The sequence below is a fragment of the Cornus florida genome, unplaced genomic scaffold (assembly GCF_030987335.1).
Source record: "Cornus florida cultivar Cherokee Brave unplaced genomic scaffold, ASM3098733v1 CherokeeBrave_3.0.0_Hap2_Chr05, whole genome shotgun sequence".
Lineage (NCBI taxonomy): Eukaryota > Viridiplantae > Streptophyta > Magnoliopsida > Cornales > Cornaceae > Cornus > Cornus florida.
The window spans coordinates 115,847,033-115,866,666 of record NW_026775575.1 but is presented as its reverse complement, the minus strand read 5'-3'; the positions used below and the strand labels follow the sequence as shown (position 1 = coordinate 115,866,666).

At 35.7% G+C, this 19,634-nt stretch overlaps 3 protein-coding genes across 4 annotated transcripts; 1 reads left to right on the top strand and 2 right to left on the bottom strand.

Moving 5' to 3' along the window:
• The first annotated feature begins 1,039 nt into the window (after positions 1 to 1,039).
• Positions 1,040 to 8,556, top strand: LOC132308844 (protein decapping 5-like). Of its 2 annotated transcripts, XM_059807095.1 has the most exons (8): positions 1,040 to 1,355; positions 4,852 to 4,952; positions 5,644 to 5,715; positions 5,806 to 6,648; positions 7,560 to 7,757; positions 7,938 to 8,048; positions 8,182 to 8,352; positions 8,484 to 8,556. In XM_059807095.1, the coding sequence occupies exons 1-7, from the start codon at positions 1,175 to 1,177 to the stop codon at positions 8,323 to 8,325; spliced, it is 1,650 nt and encodes a 549-aa protein (XP_059663078.1). In that variant the 5' UTR covers positions 1,040 to 1,174; the 3' UTR covers positions 8,326 to 8,352; positions 8,484 to 8,556. The 2 variants fall into 2 exon arrangements, with proteins under 2 accessions (XP_059663078.1, XP_059663077.1); XM_059807094.1 differs by having other exon boundaries at positions 8,182 to 8,556.
• A 1,403-nt stretch (positions 8,557 to 9,959) lies between these two features.
• On the bottom strand, positions 9,960 to 11,490 carry LOC132308843 (protein MODIFYING WALL LIGNIN-2-like). The gene is made up of 3 exons (XM_059807093.1): positions 11,206 to 11,490; positions 10,898 to 11,103; positions 9,960 to 10,490 (listed from the first exon to the last, which is right to left on the bottom strand). Exons 1-3 carry the CDS (start codon positions 11,308 to 11,310, stop codon positions 10,259 to 10,261), a joined length of 543 nt encoding a protein of 180 aa, XP_059663076.1. The 5' UTR covers positions 11,311 to 11,490; the 3' UTR covers positions 9,960 to 10,258.
• Positions 11,491 to 12,894: 1,404 nt separating this feature from the next.
• LOC132308842 (long-chain-alcohol oxidase FAO4A) lies at positions 12,895 to 19,387 on the bottom strand. Its single transcript, XM_059807092.1, has 3 exons — positions 18,948 to 19,387; positions 18,405 to 18,674; positions 12,895 to 14,903 (listed from the first exon to the last, which is right to left on the bottom strand). The coding sequence occupies exons 1-3, from the start codon at positions 19,278 to 19,280 to the stop codon at positions 13,089 to 13,091; spliced, it is 2,418 nt and encodes an 805-aa protein (XP_059663075.1). The 5' UTR covers positions 19,281 to 19,387; the 3' UTR covers positions 12,895 to 13,088.
• Positions 19,388 to 19,634: the final 247 nt, after the last annotated feature.

Sequence of the window (19,634 nt, the reverse complement as noted above, 5' to 3'; positions counted from 1 at the left end):
TTTCAATGCAAGTCCAGCCTAACGTTTATTCTTCTGAGCTTTCCAAATCCATGCCCAACATATTTTCAAATGTTTATACTTGGGTTGAGATTAATTTAAGGAGTTTGAGTTAAAAATTAATTTTTAAAATAAAAATGACATGTTACAAGACAACATTCTCCAAGTCAGTCTAAAATATTTGTGAGACACCCGAAATGCCTTAAACCACTTAACACACATTCTCTTTTTTTGATCTCCTTCACTTTCTCTTCCATCTCATTATAAGTGTATTGTATGCATAAGTCACTAAGAGCATTTTAGTCATTTTAAATTGAAGTTTTTAGTAAAATTATTTGTCATAATTGACATCCAATAGTCATTTTCTAACAATCATAAGATGGATAGACCAATTTGCACACAATTTTCCTCCATAAATCACACATTTTTCAAATGTTAAGTGATTATATGCTCGTAGTTAATATGAAATGGGGTTTGCTATTCATTTTTGTACATAATAGGGGTTCCTTGCACTTCTTAGGGGTATTTTAAACAATTCAATATTTGCAAATTAATACTTATTTACGGAATTTGAAGAATGTAAGGAGTTTTATAAACTACATTTTTTATATAATAGGAGTTTCTTGCAATTTATTCTTACCGTAAAGGATGAACGAATTTCGATTTATTTATTTTTCGATCCAAATTATACTCACAATATATATATATTTATTCTTACCGTAAATAACATCTCATTTAGAAATCAAATAAGAAAAATGAGATGTTATTTTGATAGTAGATTTTAGGGTCATAACTCAATTTAGATTAATTTTTTTAAAAAAGATTTATTTGTATAACTTAATTTTTTATTATCATATTTTAAGGATAGTTATATAATTTCGTCAAGATGAATGATGGATAAGGAGTGATTTGCAAATTTAAAGGTAGTTTTTAGAATTAGGAATATTATTTGCAAATTTAAAATAATTAAAAGGAATTTTTATCCAAAACGATGAATCAGATTCTAAGTAACTTCAAATTAGATTGAAATCAAATTCACACAGAGTTAAGCCAAATAAAGGAAAATAGAGCGAGAAACTGATCAAAGAGAAAATTGGGATTACTAACAAATATAAGACGAAATTTTTTCTTCATTTTCGCTTTCATTTTCTTTTGATTGGAGTATTTTCTTCTTCCAATGGCGTATGAATATAGTAAGATAGGTTCGTCTTCTTCAGCATCACCGTCGTCTTCGTCATCTTCCGCGGCAGATTCGTACGTAGGAAGCTTGATAAGTTTGACATCCAAGTACGAGATTCGATACGAGGGCGTTCTTTACTTTCTCAATCCTCAAGATTCGACCCTTGGCTTGAAGAGCGGTACGGTTCGATTCCTTTTCTGTATCAATGCACGTAAATGTACATACATATATGCATATTCACACACATTTGCTTGCATCTGTGTAATTTTTGTATATATGCGTTGTTTGTACGCTAAATATTTGTTCTAATTAGGGTTCGTGACATTCGATCATTATTATTTTATTATTAATAATAATATTGATATTTTTGTGATTCTATCCCTCTTTTTCTGTGTTTCTCTATACGTTTATTTTGTTTGAAGTCGGTACATAGCTTTGTCGTTTGATTAGAAATTTAGAACCAGTCTCTCTCTCCCTTCCTCTCTTCTCTCACTCGCGCGCGCGCGCGCACACTGTGACTCTCTTTTTATATGTATATTTATGGCGCTCTACTGCAATGCCAGTACTCAAAATCATTCCACCCAAAAAGAGGTGGGAAAACGAAGAGGAAAGAAGTACTCCCCTGCATTTTTGCCCTTCAAACATCACCATTGCCATTGTATGGAAGGATACAATGATAAAAGAAGAGCTTGTAAACTTATAAAAAAGGTGAGAGCATGAAAGGATATCTCTCCTTTATCTCCTTGCTGTTCATCCAAACAAACAAAGGTGAAGACGTATTCCTTCCTGTTTTCCATCCTTTCTATCAAGTGAAAAAATATTTTGGTGCGTAGTTATGACTTATGAAGGCTCAAAGGACGAAGGTCTCGTAGAGTCTAAGCGTAAAAATGTAGCTAAGCCCTAAGTGAACTAAGATTTAATGTTTCATAAATATGTACAGTCAATATATTTGGAGTTGTATGATAAGGATACTTACAATTGAAAAGTCAAAGCGTCGTACAAAAACTAATGAAAATTAATGGATTTATCCTTTCAATTTCATGTGCATTCAACAAAATCAAATAGCATTGCAACAAATATTAGCCCAGTATATTATCAACTCTTTTGTCTAATGGATTGCGTATAGGGAAATGGGTTATTTGATGCTATTTTCTCATCCTTTTTCCCCTAGGGGTTGATTGCTAAATCTTGATGCAGAGGCCAGTAAAAAGCTTCAAACGTTACACCATATAGCTTTCATACTCAATAGTATTAAAATATTAAAATTAAGTGCTAAACTTATTTAATTCAAACAGTCAACCAAAACTTTGAATCCAAAAGTCCAAATGATTGATGTGATTAAACATATGGTTGTGATGCAGTAAAATGGTCTAGTATACCCTTACTGGAAAAAAATAGTGCAATATATCAATTAACAGTCATTTAAATTGAAAAAAGAAGAAGAAGAAGAAGATATAATTTTAAAATAAAGTCACCTACCCAAGGATAAAAAAGGTCCTCAATGAAGCGCATATTTTCTTTTTCCTGGACCTGCAAAAAGCACGGGCATGAGGATTTAAGTGTGCAACTGAATGAAGATGTCTCGCTCTTCCTGGTGTAGAATGAAGTGCTTTTGCTGGGTGTTGATTAGGCTAGAGATATTTTTTCATAGGTCTAAATGTGCCGTCATTACAAGCTATAACGTAGTAATTATAAAATGGGTAAGTAATATTTTCAAATTAAAACTGGTATATAGGGAAAGTATCGTGGAAACCTCACCATTTTGTTGATGAATTTAGAAGTAATGGAAGGTAGATCTTAGTGTGTCGAGATATATGTAAGTAAAGTTGTAGTACTAGCAATATTACATATCTCCTAGTTCTGATTTTGCAGTTTTTGGCTTGTTTGAGCATGGAAAAATATAGTTTTCTTGGGTCAGGTTAGACAATGTTCAGAACTAAGGAAGCCTCAACTTCTGAGGAAGCATGTGAGGAAGACTATAAATAGTGACCCGCAGTGTGTCTCTTTGAAAACAAGTTAATTTAAATATCTTTCCATGATTTTCATTTGCAATCCTTATAGTTTTTTCTTTCCCCCTTTTGAACACTACATCCACAGGATTTTATTAATCCAATTGTCAACCTGTTTGTAGCCACCATTATTTTTTAGTTTCTATTTACTGTAACTGGTATTACAAGAGTATTTCTTTGCACTTGTTTAAACCCTAGGGGGTGAAGCAGAAGGGATTCTAATTGAGTTTTCTGGGATATTCTTTGTTTGTTCTCTTCCTCATTTGCTATAAGAGTTCCTATTTTGCACACCAGCTTTGGTTTCCTTGGTGGTCTTCCTTTCTGAACATGATTGCCGTTACAATGAATCCAAATTTGTCTTTTCATTCGTTTAAGAAATTTGCCTTCTTATTACGGAACTTCCTTGAGAAAGTTGTGTTTCCTGGAGCTTATTTTAGGGTTTGATGTTTCATAGAAAATGAGAACTTCTGTATTCTTAAGTTGGTAACTAATTGTTTACAATACACCAGCTCTTACTTCTTTTGGTAAGTGCAATTAAAAAAAAAATAAAGATATGCCCTTACTTAAACTAACTTGAAGAGAATTTCGGAATTTTCTGCTTTTAGTTATCCTTTCTTTGTGGAATACTCCAAATATTTTAAGCAATAAATTACAATTGGTCAAATTATATGAAAAAATTACTGGTAAAACTTGAATATATTAAAACTTAGATTTTACGATTCACTTCAAACAAGTTATGTTAAAGCCAAATCTCTAATTTTATGCATATGAAAAATTTTATTCTGGCAGCAAAAGTCATCCTACCATGCTTATGGCCTGAAGTTGATATAATTCACTTTTTCTAGATTTTGTATTGTGGATTCACATTTTTTCCTTTCTATACTTCAGGTCCTCGTCATTATTTTTAGATTTGCATGATAGCAGGCCATCTATTTTCTGTTTGTGGTGCATTAATATTGTGCAGTTCCTGGGTGGCAAATGATTCACTAAATTTTATCCTTTACTTTCTCTGGATAGAGCTTTGTGCTTTTAATATAGCACCACGACTAGTACGCGGAATCTGCAATAGCACGAAGATAAATAAGTAAAAAGTGTCTGCTAGGGCTCTCTAATATATATGGTTTGATAAATTGGAATCATTATGTTGTCATGGTTGATTTAGATTATTGATTATTATTCAGAATTCTGACCTAATATTATCTTCTCCCCATCTTTTTTCTCTTTATCTCTCTCTTCTCTACAGCTCTCTCAGTCCTACATCAGGTTGGTCAGCTGTATAATCCTCATCTTTAATCAAAAAAAAAAAAAAAAAAAAAAAAAAAAAAAAAAAAAAGAAAAAAAAAAAAGAATTTTGATAATTTATGTTCTATTCCTGGTTGAAGATTGCCAGTATGTCATATGGTAGACTTGCTTGTTTCGTTGCAACAACAACAGCAGCCAAGCCTTTTCCCAATTACTTGGGGTCAGCTACATGAATCCTATGTTTCCATATCGCTCTATTTAAGGCCATAGCCTTAGTCAACCGCATGCTACTTGCTTGTTTTGTTGAATTCTAATTAATGAACAAGGCAGCTTGTCCAGCTAGTTGAAGTTGCAACTGTTTATTCTGGTTCAAATCACTTTCTGGAGATTGAACCTTTCTTTATGCATTGTATAATATTGCAGTGAGGTGTTTTGGAACAGAGGGACGAAATAAAGATGGTCCTCAAATTCCTCCAAGTGATAAAGTGTATGAATACATAATGTTCAGAGGAAGTGACATTAAGGTAAATGGAACTATACCCAATGATGCTCGGGTTTCCATTTTGTATTCTGGTTTTATATGATTGATCTGTCCAATGGATAATATTAATAAGACTCTAGATTATCTTTCAATCATTTTGTCTTATTTCGTAAATTTCTTGATTCTGAACCTCTCTTGAGACAGTTAGATTGAGTGAGTATTCCTTTCACTAAAATAGTCAACCACTTAAGGGTCCATATCAATTGCGTTATTATATAGGCTAAAATCAATTTACTTGAAAGGAACATCTATCCACAAAATGTTGTCCCTTGAAAGCACTTTCTACCATCTCCCACCTATGATTTAATTATTGACCATTAGGACCCTCATGTTTCCAATAGGTCTCTCCTCTACTAGCCAACTTTTGCTGTAGCAAGTTCCTGTAACCCTTTTCCTAACCATGCTTGATTCAAGGAATGAGCCTCTTTATTTTCAGGAGAGCAGACCATTAATATAAGATAGGATAACCACATACAGTTTTTGGCTAACTAGAAACATTGTACCTTGACCAAGAGGCTCAGATTTTGCAACCTTGATGTGATACTTTTTTTTTTTTTTTTTTTGAGATAGACTGCCAGTTCTATACTATTTACGGCAAAAAATGCAAGCATAATCTTGATTTGTGATTTATGCCTTTCAACTATAGTTTTGAGTATTAATTTATTCAATTTCAGGACTTGCAAGTGAAGTCACCTCCACCTTCTCAAAAAGAGGAGCCAATACACAATGATCCTGCTATTATTCAGGTACTCTCTCTGGTGGAAACATATTTGGATAACAATATTTAAGAGTAATTCCGGGAAATTGTAAGTTTTTCCCATTCATGTTCTCCACAGTCACACTGCAGTATGAAGTCTTCAAGTTCATCAAGATCAGTTTCAGTTGGTGGTGGATCATTGACGGAATTCAGCTCTTACCAGGAACCCCCTGCTTTAACCAGTAGAGGTTATCCTGGCGCATTGACATCATATCAAACTGGAGCCCAGGTGGGTCCATCTGGTCATCTGCAAACAAGTCAAACTGCCAATATGGCATCTTTTGTGATGCCAATGTTTTGGCAAGGACATGATGGAACATCGAACAGCATCTCTTATGCTCCCCAACACCCCTTTCCAATTGTGCCCATGTCTGCGTCTACTCAGGCACCTACCACCTTGGTGTCAACAAATTTGTCGGATAGTGTTGCTCCTGCATCTTCATTGATCACTAATTCTGTAAATTCAAATATTATATCAGGTCTTACTCCAGAACAACATTCTACTTTCCCTACTAATACACCTCCTTCATTTATGAAGCCATCTATGACATCTCATCCTGCACTTTTGACTACTAATGGATCATATATTTCATCTGGTCAAGAAATGAACACCATCAAAGCTCGCACTATTGATAAAGCTGGTTTTGATCCAGTAAAGGTCCTCTCTGTTCAGTCCTTGCCATGTTCTGTATCTTCAGTTGCAGATTCTACATCAGGTCCCTTGTTAAAGCTGCCACCTACTTTGTTAACTCCAGATCAGTTAACACAGCCTAAACCCCGTCTACTTTCTCCTGCTCAGCAATCCAACTCTAGTCAGAAGGATATAGATGCCATGTATTCAGCATCCCCTAATTTTCCGCTCTCAATGACTAATCCAGTAGTTCAAGGACCACTGTTACCATTGCCACTTTCTGCACAACAGGTTGGCAAAAATTTCTCCTCTGCCGAAATTTTTAATTTTTCAGTTACTCTTAATCTGCTTTGCACCTGTGTATGGTGTCACTTTTGCCATTTTATTACCTATTGAAGTTCTTTTGGTGCCATCACATTTAATGGAGACTTTTTAGAAATGGATGTGATAGTTTGATTAATTTCATCATGGTTATATATCTATATGAAGAAATTTCTTCTTCTTTTTTTTTTTTTTTTTTTTTTTCTTTTCTATTCTTTATATTGGTGTTGATGTTGAAAGAGGTGATGCCAGAAATAACTGTAGATTACTAGAAACCCTAAATTTGCAACAAAAAGTTAGATTTCATCCTTTTTCCCCTGTTGATGCATGAGTCCAATCTTTCTTTGTAGGTAGCTAGAGGCTCCAATTTCACTAAAGGTTAACCTACCATTGCATATCACAGACACATTATTATTATTATTAATATTATTTTTTATTGTGTGTTCCTTTTTGCCTGCGATTCCTTGATAGCCTATGAAGCATGGTTCCTTATCCTCCCTGTTATACACATGCCATGTTATCTTGGACTCTAATGGTATGCTATTCCAACTTTGATATGTGTGTGCATGTGTTTATTGTCCTTTCTTGGCTAAAAAATATGTCTATCCTTTCTTTATTTGTGGTTGGAAATTTTCGATGTTTGATTTTGGTTCATGGCTTGTTCCAAAGGAAGTTATAGTATATGATCCGATCTCATTGCTGAATCTTAGCTTTTGTTTCCTCTCATTAGATGAAGAAGGTTGTCTAACAAAAAAAGTTCCTGGATGCTGCATGTAGTTACTCGTGCCCATGTAGAAACACATTTTTGTGAAGTACATAAAAATTTCGATTGAAACTCTATTTTTGTATGTTATTTTTTGTTTTTGTCAAAAATATTGCAGTCCCAATATTCTATGCCGCAGTTCACTGAAGAATTCGACTTTGAAGCCATGAATGAGAAATTTAAAAAAGATGAAGTATGGGGCTATCTTGGAAATGCTAAGCAACAGGATGAAAAGGTGGGGATGGTGGAAAATGAAGCTGGTCAAAACTTGGGTGATGAAGTGGTTCATGGCTCGGTACAGAAGTTCGATTCGAGAGTAGGTCTTGAAGAACTTTGTGCATATATATTATATTTTTATGAGTTAGATTCCTCCTATTTGTCCTTGTCCAGATGTGAACATAACAATTTGTTATTCTGAATTTTGAGAAAACGGTTATCTTGTGCCTGTATTATATATGTAAACTTACAGAAATGATTTTTTTGCTTCTCTGTGTAGTCTGCATATAATAAGGATGAGTTTTTTGACACAATATCCTGTAATTCGCTTGCCCGCGGAGGAAGGAATGGACAAATTAGGTTCGTAGAGAGAATGAAGATGGATACTGAGGTTTGCCTTTTCTTTCTATTATGTTCAGTTCTGGAATGTTAAAAAACGAGACACAATGTTTTTACGCAGCTAAAAATAAGGGTATCAATTGTTCTTTGACTACCTATTGATTAGCTGTTATTCTTTTTTCCAGACTTTTGGCAATTTCCAGCAGAGACCTCATCTAAGTTATGGTGGTCAGAGAGCTGGGCGTGGTGAGGATTACCGAGGCTCTTATAGCAGGGGAAGGGGATATAACTATGGTGGGAGGGGCCGTGCTGGGAACTGGAGGATGTGACATTATTTGAGTGTTAATGCTTCAAAGGTACATGCTTGCTTGTGTCTATAGCAGTTACGCTTTTGATCTTTATTTCCTTCATCAACTGGCTTCTGAGAAATGAATCTTGGTATAAGAATCTCCATATAAGAACCACAGATACGTTGATGGTTTTGCAGTTTTTGCTTGGTAGGGACAAGGGAAGCTAACAATTACGACTGGTTCATGTGCTTCTTTTTTTTTTTTTGGTAACGGCTCTCTTGTTAATTGATTCTAGCAACTTCTATCCGCGAAATGGGTGCTCTCATGGGAATCATTTTCTGGAACAGGTTTCCCCCATCCCCCTAAGCGAGATGTAATGTTGGCACTATGTGCTATAAGTACCATGTTCACTTCAAACTATGTGTATGGCACTATGTGCTATTAGTACCATGTTCACTTCAAACTATGCGTTTGTTCTATGATACCTAGATCCATGTCTAATGTATAGTGCCAAATATGGCGTTTGGTATGATTTTGATGATAATATGCTTTGATTGTGTTTATGATTTTTTTTTTTTTTTTGGCTTCAATGGTAAAAGGGGTTTTGCTTTTATGTTTAACATGGCATTTGAATTAATTCTCTCCCTCTCTCTAAATAATATGTAAAAGGTATACATTTTTTGACACTAGAGAATTATTATAGGAATTCCTGGGTTATATTTCTCCCCCTATCATCATAAATGGGGTTCTTCATCTTGTGCACGTATAAAGAATCGCATGCTTTGATGTATAAAGAAAAAGATTAGATAGTTCTGAACACACTACTCGCTAGTCATTTGTAGTGATTGAATCTCAGAGGACATTCATCCCATCCAGTTTTTAAGGATCGATTTCAATGGTTCCATTTGCATTGGTTTTCTTCTTTGCATTGATAGTGATGTTTGGAAATCTAATCTGCTTTGAGACAGCTTGCCAGCTTGGTTTTAAGGTTAAAAAGAAGATATGGTTCTGTGAAGCTTTCCGCTTTTTGCATTGTATAACACTTTCTGTAGTTCTAGATTTTGAATCAAGTGTAAATGTCTGTGCCCACTCCTTTGATAATCAACAATAATATCTTTCTTTCCAATGTCCACAGTGCCCCCCTCCCTTCCTTTCTCTTATCAACAATAATTTATTGTTCACCATGGAGCTCATAGCCTCTACTAGAAGTTGTTTTCCAGCAGACCTCATCGTAGTTTTTGGGATGAGATTAAATATCTTATGGTAGTTCTTAACCGTACATCGGAGCTACTAGTATTTTTCGTAAGAAATACTATTTAATGGTTCCTCTGAGTTTTGGAGGGGCTGAAATTGTCATCAGTTTGATTACTGTAGAGGAGTAATATTATCATTCCTCAATTTCATTTTGAGGAGACATATTGGTTTTGCCTTGTTCTACCACTTTTCTTTTTAATTATCGATCTAGTTTCAAATGTTTTTCTTTAAAGCACATTCTTGAATTTACACTCTTCCAAGGTCATGCTTTAATGACTCCTCCATGCAATAAGTGCTGGTATATAATATTATGTGTGTGTGTGTGTGTGTGTGTGTAAAAATGCAGGCTCAAATAACAGTGTAATATCAAATTTGTGTGAGAGGGACCGGGGTAGAATGCGTACAAAAGAAACTTCTCCTTTTGGCAAATTTTTTTTTTTTCATATAATTTTTTTTAACATTAGGTGGGGACCAAAAGTCCCAAGTGAGCTGTAGAGGAATTCCTTTATTCACCATCTTCCCCAATACCACATCCAAAAGAATGGTTACAGTTTTGTATCTTTCTGTTTATTTATGCAGTCCATTTCTTCGGTGGATGCAGTTGATATATGGTGCAGTTGTCTCTCTCCCACCCACCCCCGTAGATTGGCTTTAGCTGTTCAGCCTCTCTCTTTCTCCGTCTCTCTCTTTCTGTCATGTTCTTTTGATCTCAATTTTGTCATGAACTTTGTGCATGCACCTTCCAGCATTGTTCAATTGGGTTATTCCTTGTTATGATGGCCGAAATGAGCGTCAAACTCGTGGTAAGGAGGACTAGCGTAGCCGAACCAATATATATTCCGTCTTTAACGACGTAGCAATCGCCGTCTAACCATCCTTTCTGGTATAATTGCCTTTTGTTCATACTTGTGGCTGCAGCTATTAATACAAATGCAATTACAAAGCTGATCCTGCAATAGCATAAGATTCATGAGCCTTCTTTATATATATATATATATGTTGTCTCAGGCCGTCTTTTATTCACATATACTACTGACTATATTCATGTACATCTACCTTTCCGTGTTCTTAGGTTCTATTTTAGGGTGTGTCAAAATATTATTCTATATTGTTAGACATTGACCAATAATCATAGCATCCCAACTTTTGATTATGGCCACCGGCAAATGTTGATAATCCATTGAATTAACAGAAAACACTCCCTGGTGGCCGATTAATTGTTTATATGCTTGTTGAAAAAAAGATTTTGATTATTTTTTTTTTTTACATTTAATAGAACAATGGTCTATTCAAGTTCTAGTTGTATGATCTATTTTGCTTAGAAATAGGCAATGCATGACATAGATAGATCACCTACCATGAGAGAACCAGAAAATTGATTGCAACCATTGGTTTTTTGGACTTCCAACCGGTTCTCTTCTCTCTTGAACAGAAATTTCTGCAGATTATTGCGTTCCCAATGATCTGAGCAATGATCAGACAGAAAAGAGCAACTATACCGAAATTGAAAGCATGACTCCCTGGCAAACTACAGAGCTTTCCATCCAACTTGATGTCCTTCTTCTGCACCACAAAACACCAGCCAGTAAATATGAAACCATTTGCACAATGCAAGATGTTGCAAACGATGCACAATTTAACAAAAAAAACGTGTAACCCTCCTACCTTTGTCTTCTTAAATTCGGCCGCGATGCAGAGTGCGAAGGACACGAGGCCAAGGACGGCGATTATTGTCAGAGTTATGGTGACCCCGGAGCGGTGGTTCTCCATGGGAGGCTGTGTTTGGTTTGACAAGGCTTGAAAGGGGAGAATTAGCGAAAGAGGAGGAGGCTTGAGGCCAACTCAAGGGAAAGAAAGGTTTGTTGGTGTCCTCTGGGTTAGGGCCACCCCCTATTGCCAGGGGAAGCTCTTTCTTCCCCTGGGGTGGTTGACTTGTTTCCAAAGGAGTCTTTCATTGCAAGAGAGATGCTATTATTCTTCAATTGTTCTCTGGGGACAGTTTTGGAATGGGAATATATTTGAAGGTTTGGTGTTAATCTGTTGTTGTCATTTGACATTTGAGCTGGTCAAATTCGAGAGGAGACCTATATTTAATTATGGGTTTCCAGAATTAAACACCGACGTGTTTGGGTAGAAACAAAGCAGGGGCCTTTTTTTATATATATATATATATATATTCTATTTTCGTGGCATTCTATGGCACCCCTTCTGAAAGGGAGAGCTGGAAATTTCGGTTTTGTTAGGGATCTATATACAAAGATGGGTAGGGAGAACGTGCAATTTGTGCAAAGTGTGGATGCTTAATTAAGTTCCTAGAAACTTCCAATAAGATTCTTCTTTAATTTGATTACGTTTTATTATTATAATATAAATTGTACATATGAGATGGGGGTCTATGCGAGAATATAATTGTTTGAGATTTAGGGTGTGGGGCCAGAGTATTCGCGGGCATCTGATGCTGATGAAAGATGATAATGGATTGGGATCAACTTGGAAAATAAATATTTGAAGATATATCCCATTCCCCAGATGGTTGCTGCACTAGACAGACACCATGCCTATTATTAGTTGAATTCTTAATTTGGTGATTTTTTTAAAGGGTCATTGTCCCTATTATTGAGTGATGATATAAGCTGTATATATTAGGGATGTCAATTTTTACCGCGCCGTCGGGGTTCCGCCCCGTTCCGCCCCGTTAATAACGGATATGGAAATACTTTTTATACCGTTGGAGCGGGTATGGATATAAATTTTGTACCCGTCGAGGGTCACGGGGCGAGTAAGGATTCAGTATACATATCCTAAGGGCCCCGCCCCGCTAAGCATATATATATATATATATAATATTAATAACTTATTTTAGCGACTTACTCAGTTACCAATCTCTTACAATCCTAATTTGGAATGTAAATTTGGTATTAAATTTGTTTTTGTTTTAGTTATAGTGGAAGTTAGAGTTTAGAACTTCTTGTGATTTAGTTGTATTAAACTTTTATTTTTGTTTATTATGTGCTCTGAATTATGTTATGTGCATGTTATTTTTTTATTTTTGTTGGGATACATAATTTCATTTATATTGTGCCATTCCCAGTCTTTCCACATATAGCAGGAGCTTAAGTTCCAAAAAGTGAGAGAAAAAAATTTGTTAGCGGGGCGGGCACAGGGGCACAGTATTTTCCAACGGGGCGGGGCTGGACATGAAATTCCAACCCGTCGCGGGTCTCGGAGGGCATGGACTTGACAAAAATTAAAAGGGACGGGATTTAGGGAAACCCGCTCCAAACCCGCCCCGTTGCCATCCCTAGTATATATTATGGATATACATTCAAGTTTTTTAACAGGGGACAGTAGGTATAACAGCATATAAGTAATGAAATTAGACTAAGATGGTGTGTATCGTCTTATTCAACCGGAAATTACATGATGTGTAAAATCTATGAGAAAACATGGTGTATAATACAATATATATATATATATATATATATAAGAGAACTCATGTGATATGGTGGGATTAAGGCAAAAGGATGATGATGATCGGTGAGAAGGACTCATTTAGCATAATGTGTGACTTTCTTCCTCCTGAGAACTTGAAGAACTGATTGTGCAGTGCAATATGCAATGGCCTGAACCGTCACCATTGGATTCACACCTAATGCAGTTGGAAACACACTTGAATCAGCAACATACAGTCCCTCCACCTCCCATGTCTCCCCCATCTGGTTCACTGCGGAGCCCTTGGAGTCCACACCCATCCGGCAACTCCCCATCTGATGGGCTGAACATATTGGTGTCGAAAGGTCTCTCAATGCCCTTGAACTCTCCTCCTTCACAAACCTCTCAAACTCATGCGAGCTCACTTGCTTCACTTTCAAGGTTTTTCCTTTACAATGATGAGTTCCGATTTCGTCAGCTCCAGCTGCTGCCAGTATCCTCAGGATCTTCTCTAGTCCTCTCTTTAAATTCTCTTCATCAATCGTGTCCATCCGATAACTAATTTTGCTTGGTGATACTATCTCTCCTGATCCTTTATCCCTTGCCAATGCAAATATATGGGCTGTCCTTGAAAACTTGCACATTCGCGTCTTGATTTCAATGCCAGAAACCCATGGCATCAACACTGAGAACATCCCGGGGTGTAATGCCGGTGTCTGTATCACTGCGCCATAGCCAGAGGTATTGTAATTCCCAACCACTGTAGACATTGCTGTCATTATCCCCCCTTCGTAGCTCGTCTTCTCAGCTTCTGGCCATGTGCTGGACAAAGCTGTGTCCGGAAAGTATCCCCATGCCATAGTCACCGGATGGAGATGCAAGTTTTCCCCAATGTTGGGATTCTTCAAGTGGCTTCTTTTGAGCAATGGAGGAGTTCCTAGAGCACCACATGCCACAATTGTCACCTTCGATTCCACTATACAGATCTCTTTTGCCCCTTGACAATGGAATTCGAATGCAACCCCAGTTGCGGTGCCTCGTGCTCTCCCTTTCTTTCGCTTGTGCAACACTTGTATGGCTTCACTCTCTGGAAGAATCACACCATTACCCGAATCCATCATGTCCACTAGCCATGTCTCTGCAGTCCCTTTCTTTCTTCCATCCTTGCAGCCAAGGCAGCACCAACCGCAATAGTGATCTGGTGGTGAATTTCTGGGAATGGTGTTCACAGGATAGCCCAGTTCCTGACACCCTCTTCTTAAAACAGCGTTATTGAAACCTTCCTTGTCGATTCCAGATTGAACTCCCATTCTGTCACAGACACCGTCCAAAGCTTCTTTGTACAATCTACTTTGAAACAATTCAAGTTCATAGTGGTTAGACCATTCTCTGAGTACGTGTTCAGGAGTGCGAATCGAAGCCGACCAATTGATTGTGGAACCTCCACCTACAGTGGAACCTGCAAGTACTACTACACCCATATCATCAGTTGCTAGTAACCCATTGCCTAGGTACATTTGGTCCAAAGTTTGTCCTTCAAGAAGCGAGAGATTGCTTCTGGCCGTATATTGTCCTTTTTCTAGGACAAGCACTTTGTAGCCAGCTTTGGCTAGAACTCCGGCAACGACACCCCCACCGGAGCCAGAACCGACTACGACGGCATCACATTTGATAATGAAAGAAGGGTTGAGTGAATAATAATTTGATTTTGCTTTCTTCCCATGGGGAGTTGAGATGGAAAAACCAGATTGTGTCAGTGTTTCGAAGACTAATTGTCTTGGGTAGTTGAGGTTGATGAGGCATTTGTAAAGAGGCCCAAACAGCTCTTCTTGATGTTGGGCTTTTGGAAAATTACATCTGGTTTTGAAGTCTGGGTCAGGTCCACAGTAGCCAATTGCTTTCCAAGACTGGTTCTCATTCTTCTCATTTACCTGAAAAAAACAAAAATATAAACACACTGTGGTGCTTCAAATTTTGGTATAAGCATTCAAACACAGACTAGAACAATAGGCCCATTAGCCAAAAAAAGCCCAAAATCAGGCAAAGCATGGGCCAAGAAGGCAAACACCAGATTTTGTGTTTCTCATTGTGGAAAGTTGATGGCATATAATAATTGTGAACATTGGGATGTGATGTGATAGTGAATAAATAAGGAGGATTGTTGGTCCTTGTGAAATCTGTGGCCATTGTGACTTTTCGTATGACTAGTTTTAATCCTAAATTAATGAATCCAACCCATGAAAACACCGACCTAACCATTCCCAGAACTACTTCTCCCATAAATTGAACCAACAGCAGACCCAGATGTTTACAATTCATACTGCTCCCGATTGCAACAAAACTTGAATATATATATATATATATATATTTGTTTTTTTGCTTCTTTCATTCGATCAGTCAATTTCTGTTGCCATGTTTTTTTTTTAAATCCTTAATTAAGGAACGGTGTATCTGAGAAAAAGTTTAAACGTGTCTTGCATGTATTTTATACATGTTCATATGTATAACAAGTTGCACGTATATTTGTATATATATATATAACAATTTACATGTATAATTAAATGTCTATATTTGTATAGTCAATGTCATTCAGGATACCTATGTACCTATTGCCTGTTTGTACGGGTAACGTGGTAAACAACCCTACACACCCCAACTGAAAGCTTCTTGTGGTGCATTCTAGAATGTTATTGTTGTTACATGATGTTGATATAACTGAGTGAAATCAATCTAATTTTAATACTTGTATAAAATAATGGCATTTTAATACTACGTACCATTGAACATGCGTGCGCACATACATACATATATATATATATATATATATATATATATATATATATATATATATTCAAGAATTAAAGGCCCTATGAATTTGGTGTCATGGTGTGGGAGTCGACTGTGAAATGGATAAAGCTTTATAGCATATCATTGGATATTTCATTTTATTATGATTCCAGTTTTGGACTTTATGTGTCTCCTCTCTTCTTCTGTTGGCATTATTAATTGCCATCTCTCACATTAGTGGTAGATATTTCCTTTTCATTAGTAACTTACCAACTTTCCACATCTTCATTCATTGACATGTGGTATACTTTCTTCATTTATAATTGGGTAAAGTGCAAAAAAAAAAAAAAAAAAACTTTTGACCAATTTGTTTTTATAAAAATAGCAAAATACTCTTTAAGGGAATTTAATATATTACTTTTTCTCCAAAAAATAATAATAATAATAATAAATAAATAAATAAATAATAAAAACCAAAAATAAATAAAATAATAATTAAATAAGAGTTTTTAGAAAAAATATTTATTTTTTATTAATTTTAAAGACATTTTAAGTTTTACAGTGTTCAATAAGGATATGTACATTCTGTATATCGTTGTTAATGGATATATGTACTTTGCTTTCTTTCTTCCTTCAAATAATTTACTAACATTTGTTAAACTAAGTAAGAAATTTTTTAACTGTGAGACTATGATATTGGCTAATTTAGAATTAACTCGAGTTTTTAATCCTGAGATCATTATGACAAATTTGTCCTCAATAGTATTATCACACTCCATAATTATGAGAAAGTATAAAATATTCAGAGATATTTACTCGCGCGGTACTTCAATGAATAGTTATAAAAAAAATTAATTTATCTTGGTATAGGAGAAATGAAGAGTTGTCCAGAAAAACGAATGAATGTATAATTAATTCAGTACCACATATTAAATACTTCGGATATTATATACCTCCTCATTGTGAGTTTTAAAAAACAATGACCACCAATTGATGGGTAAGTATGTCATCTAAATAAGGACAATAATAATGTCATCTTCAGAAAGCACGACATCTAAATAAGGACAATAATAATGCCATCATATGAGTAAGAGAGTAATGAATAAATGATACAAAAATCAAAGAGTAACGTTTATAAGAAGTTCCTTTCATAAGAAGACTTATGAGTTTTTCTTATTTAATTATTAGATAGAAATTGTTTTTTAAGATATGTAAAAAGTTAAATAAATTATTTAATGCATAACGTAATTCAATGACTAAATAAGAGAAAGTATTAAGTGCGCCCGATATATTATGCACCGACTTATTCAAACCATACATATTATGTAAGTGTAAACCACATATATAAGAATGGCTCATATATAGATGCACCGGTGCGCCCAACACACCCAAATCTAGCTCAATAAATATATCTAAACAGCTCATGTGTGATTTGGTGTTTACATTTATATCATTTTTCAAAAGTAGAATATAAAAGTGAGAAAAAAAGTCAAAAGTGAAAACGTTGTCAAAAATGGCCGTATAAAGGCAAACACACCAAAAAAAAAAAAAAACTCAAGAACAGGCTCCAAATTTATTAAGGAATAAGCTAACACATAACAGTGGAAACTACTAAAGGAAGAAGAGCAACAAGCGAGAGTAAACAACAGATCTATCCTATCGAGTCAGAAAATCAGCAAATAAGAATAAATCTAACAAAATAACAGCAAAACAGCGTGAAACTACCCACCGAACAAATTATGTATAACACACCGAATTTATTACACAGTGGGCGATAAGGATCAACACCTCCCCCACTCAGAGAGAGGTGAGAGAGAGAGAGAGAGAGAGAGAGAAAAGAAAAAGTTGATTAAGAAGTTTGAATGTCAAAAGTGAAAATTAGTGAGAAAGGCAAATTGAACAAAGGATCGTTAAAATCCCATGTGCCTCGGGGAGGGACATATTCTTTATTTAGGAATAAATAGTGGAATACAGACCATTAATTACCCTAATCATACATACCTGCATCATTTCAGTCACAGTCCACAGGATAACTTCACAGTCTATCCTGAGTCCACCCCATGACTCATGCAGTACTTGAGATATATATATATATATATATTGCTCAGTGTAATTCATGCATCTGTATATATATATGTAACACAGATGCATGAATTACACTGAGCAAATATATATATTTATGAACCTGGCAAGAATTTATGGGTTTGCATGTGTGTTTTTATTACAATTGATTCACATAACAAGCACGAGGTAACGTTGACTGGTTCGGGAGTAAAATACAGTGTTACTATATGTGTATAATTGGATAATTATATAAAAACATGTCTATACAAGTGGATCAAAACATATGCTATCAGATTAAATATATATCATATTAATTATCTCCTACTGCTAAAAAAGAGAGAATTCACTGCACAAGGCTCTCTCACCACTGCTGGATTTATAGAGGGTAAGATGTATAACATTTTGATGAAGAGATTAGGAAAATATGACCAGTGAATAAGTCGATCAAATGAATAGATTAGGAAAATAAGAAAAAATGAGTGTAATATATATATATATATATATATATATATATATATATATATATATGTATTATGATGGAGGTGCAAATGAGTAAAAGATTGAATAATAAATACACATACCTGAGTGAAGAATACAAGGAGAGTGAGATACTTCAAGCCTAAGAAGAGCATTCTGTTGAGATAGAAATAGCTGAGAGACAATGACCTGAGGATGTCTTCTCTATTGTGGAGTGGCAATTGAGAGAACCTCCTGAAATATGGAAATTGGCTTGTCAAACTGCGTCTTCCACATATTATGAAGGTTCCTATCCATGTTGCAAGCAACCATAATGCCAATCTCATCAATACCAGCTTCGGATGCGTTAATCTCCCACTAATCATCTCTTCAACCTACAATAATTTACCCGCCATCAAAACAAAACTACTTTTATATATAAACAAGTTTCATAAATATTAATTATTTGTCTACTTCCTCATTAATTAGGGTTTTCTTTTCTGTGGGTAGTATACTGTTCTCTGGGGTATTCTATCCTTCGAATTCTCATACATATATATGTGTGTGTGTGTGTATCGATTTTATTTGTTGTCAAGGGACTTGATTGTGTGCTTTGAGTGTTTTTTTTTTAGTAAAAAGAAAAGAGGTAGGGAAGTAATAATTGTTACCCTTTGCGGAGTTCGAGCCATGGAGGCTGAAGTTTGATAGAATTGAAGGATTGGATCATGATGATGTATGGTGGTGGTGTGATTGGAGAGATTGATGGAGGGCAAGAAGGTGTCACACAAAGCAATGAGAGAGTCCATTTGGGCAGAAGAGAGTGACTTCATGTAAACATGCTCTCTATCTCCTCCACCTTTTAGGAGTCTTTGTGTGTCCACTACTGGACTTCCCAACTCAATATTGCTTGCATGATCTGCAACTTGCTTCCCATTCATGAATATTTCGAAACCAACAGTACTACTACTACAACTACTGTCGGCACAATTCGGCAGCTCCATATCAAAACCACAAGAGGTAGAGCTAGCTGTAGTGACAAGAAATGGGCAGATATGATCTTTGTTATTTATGCTAGCAGCTGCTTCATTGATCACAGAGAGAGATAGAGAGAGGAAGGCTAAAGTATAGAGAGAGAGAGAGAGAGAAAAGGACACGTACGAGTTGATAACAAATTAAGACGCAAAATCTACCAAAATTCAATTAATGATGCTTACAATCATACCTGTAAACTACTGCATCTGCCAGTATTTAATTAGGGTTTATTATGATCGATATCCAACACAGCCATTGCTTGTGTCCAGTGGCCCATGCAATTGTCTGCAAGTATTAAACTAGGGTTTCTATCTTCCCCAATG

Excerpts from the sequence above, each read along its gene's own strand:
- LOC132308843 (XM_059807093.1), bottom strand. The coding sequence starts at position 11,310 with ATGGAGAACCACCGCTCCGGGGTCACCATAACTCTGACAATAATCGCC. Across the intron at positions 11,104-11,205 it reads CCGAATTTAAGAAGACAAAG|AAGAAGGACATCAAGTTGGA; the intron begins GTAGGAGGGTTA and ends TTTGTGGTGCAG. Across the intron at positions 10,491-10,897 it reads AATTTTCTGGTTCTCTCATG|GATCAGCTTTGTAATTGCAT; the intron begins GTAGGTGATCTA and ends ATGCTATTGCAG.
- LOC132308844 (XM_059807095.1), top strand. The coding sequence starts at position 1,175 with ATGGCGTATGAATATAGTAAGATAGGTTCGTCTTCTTCAGCATCACCG. Across the intron at positions 1,356-4,851 it reads GACCCTTGGCTTGAAGAGCG|TGAGGTGTTTTGGAACAGAG; the intron begins GTACGGTTCGAT and ends ATAATATTGCAG. Across the intron at positions 4,953-5,643 it reads TCAGAGGAAGTGACATTAAG|GACTTGCAAGTGAAGTCACC; the intron begins GTAAATGGAACT and ends ATTCAATTTCAG.
- LOC132308842 (XM_059807092.1), bottom strand. The coding sequence starts at position 19,280 with ATGGAGCTGCCGAATTGTGCCGACAGTAGTTGTAGTAGTAGTACTGTT. Across the intron at positions 18,675-18,947 it reads TGGCTCGAACTCCGCAAAGG|GTTGAAGAGATGATTAGTGG; the intron begins GTAACAATTATT and ends AAATTATTGTAG. Across the intron at positions 14,904-18,404 it reads TCCTTGTATTCTTCACTCAG|GTAAATGAGAAGAATGAGAA; the intron begins GTATGTGTATTT and ends TGTTTTTTTCAG.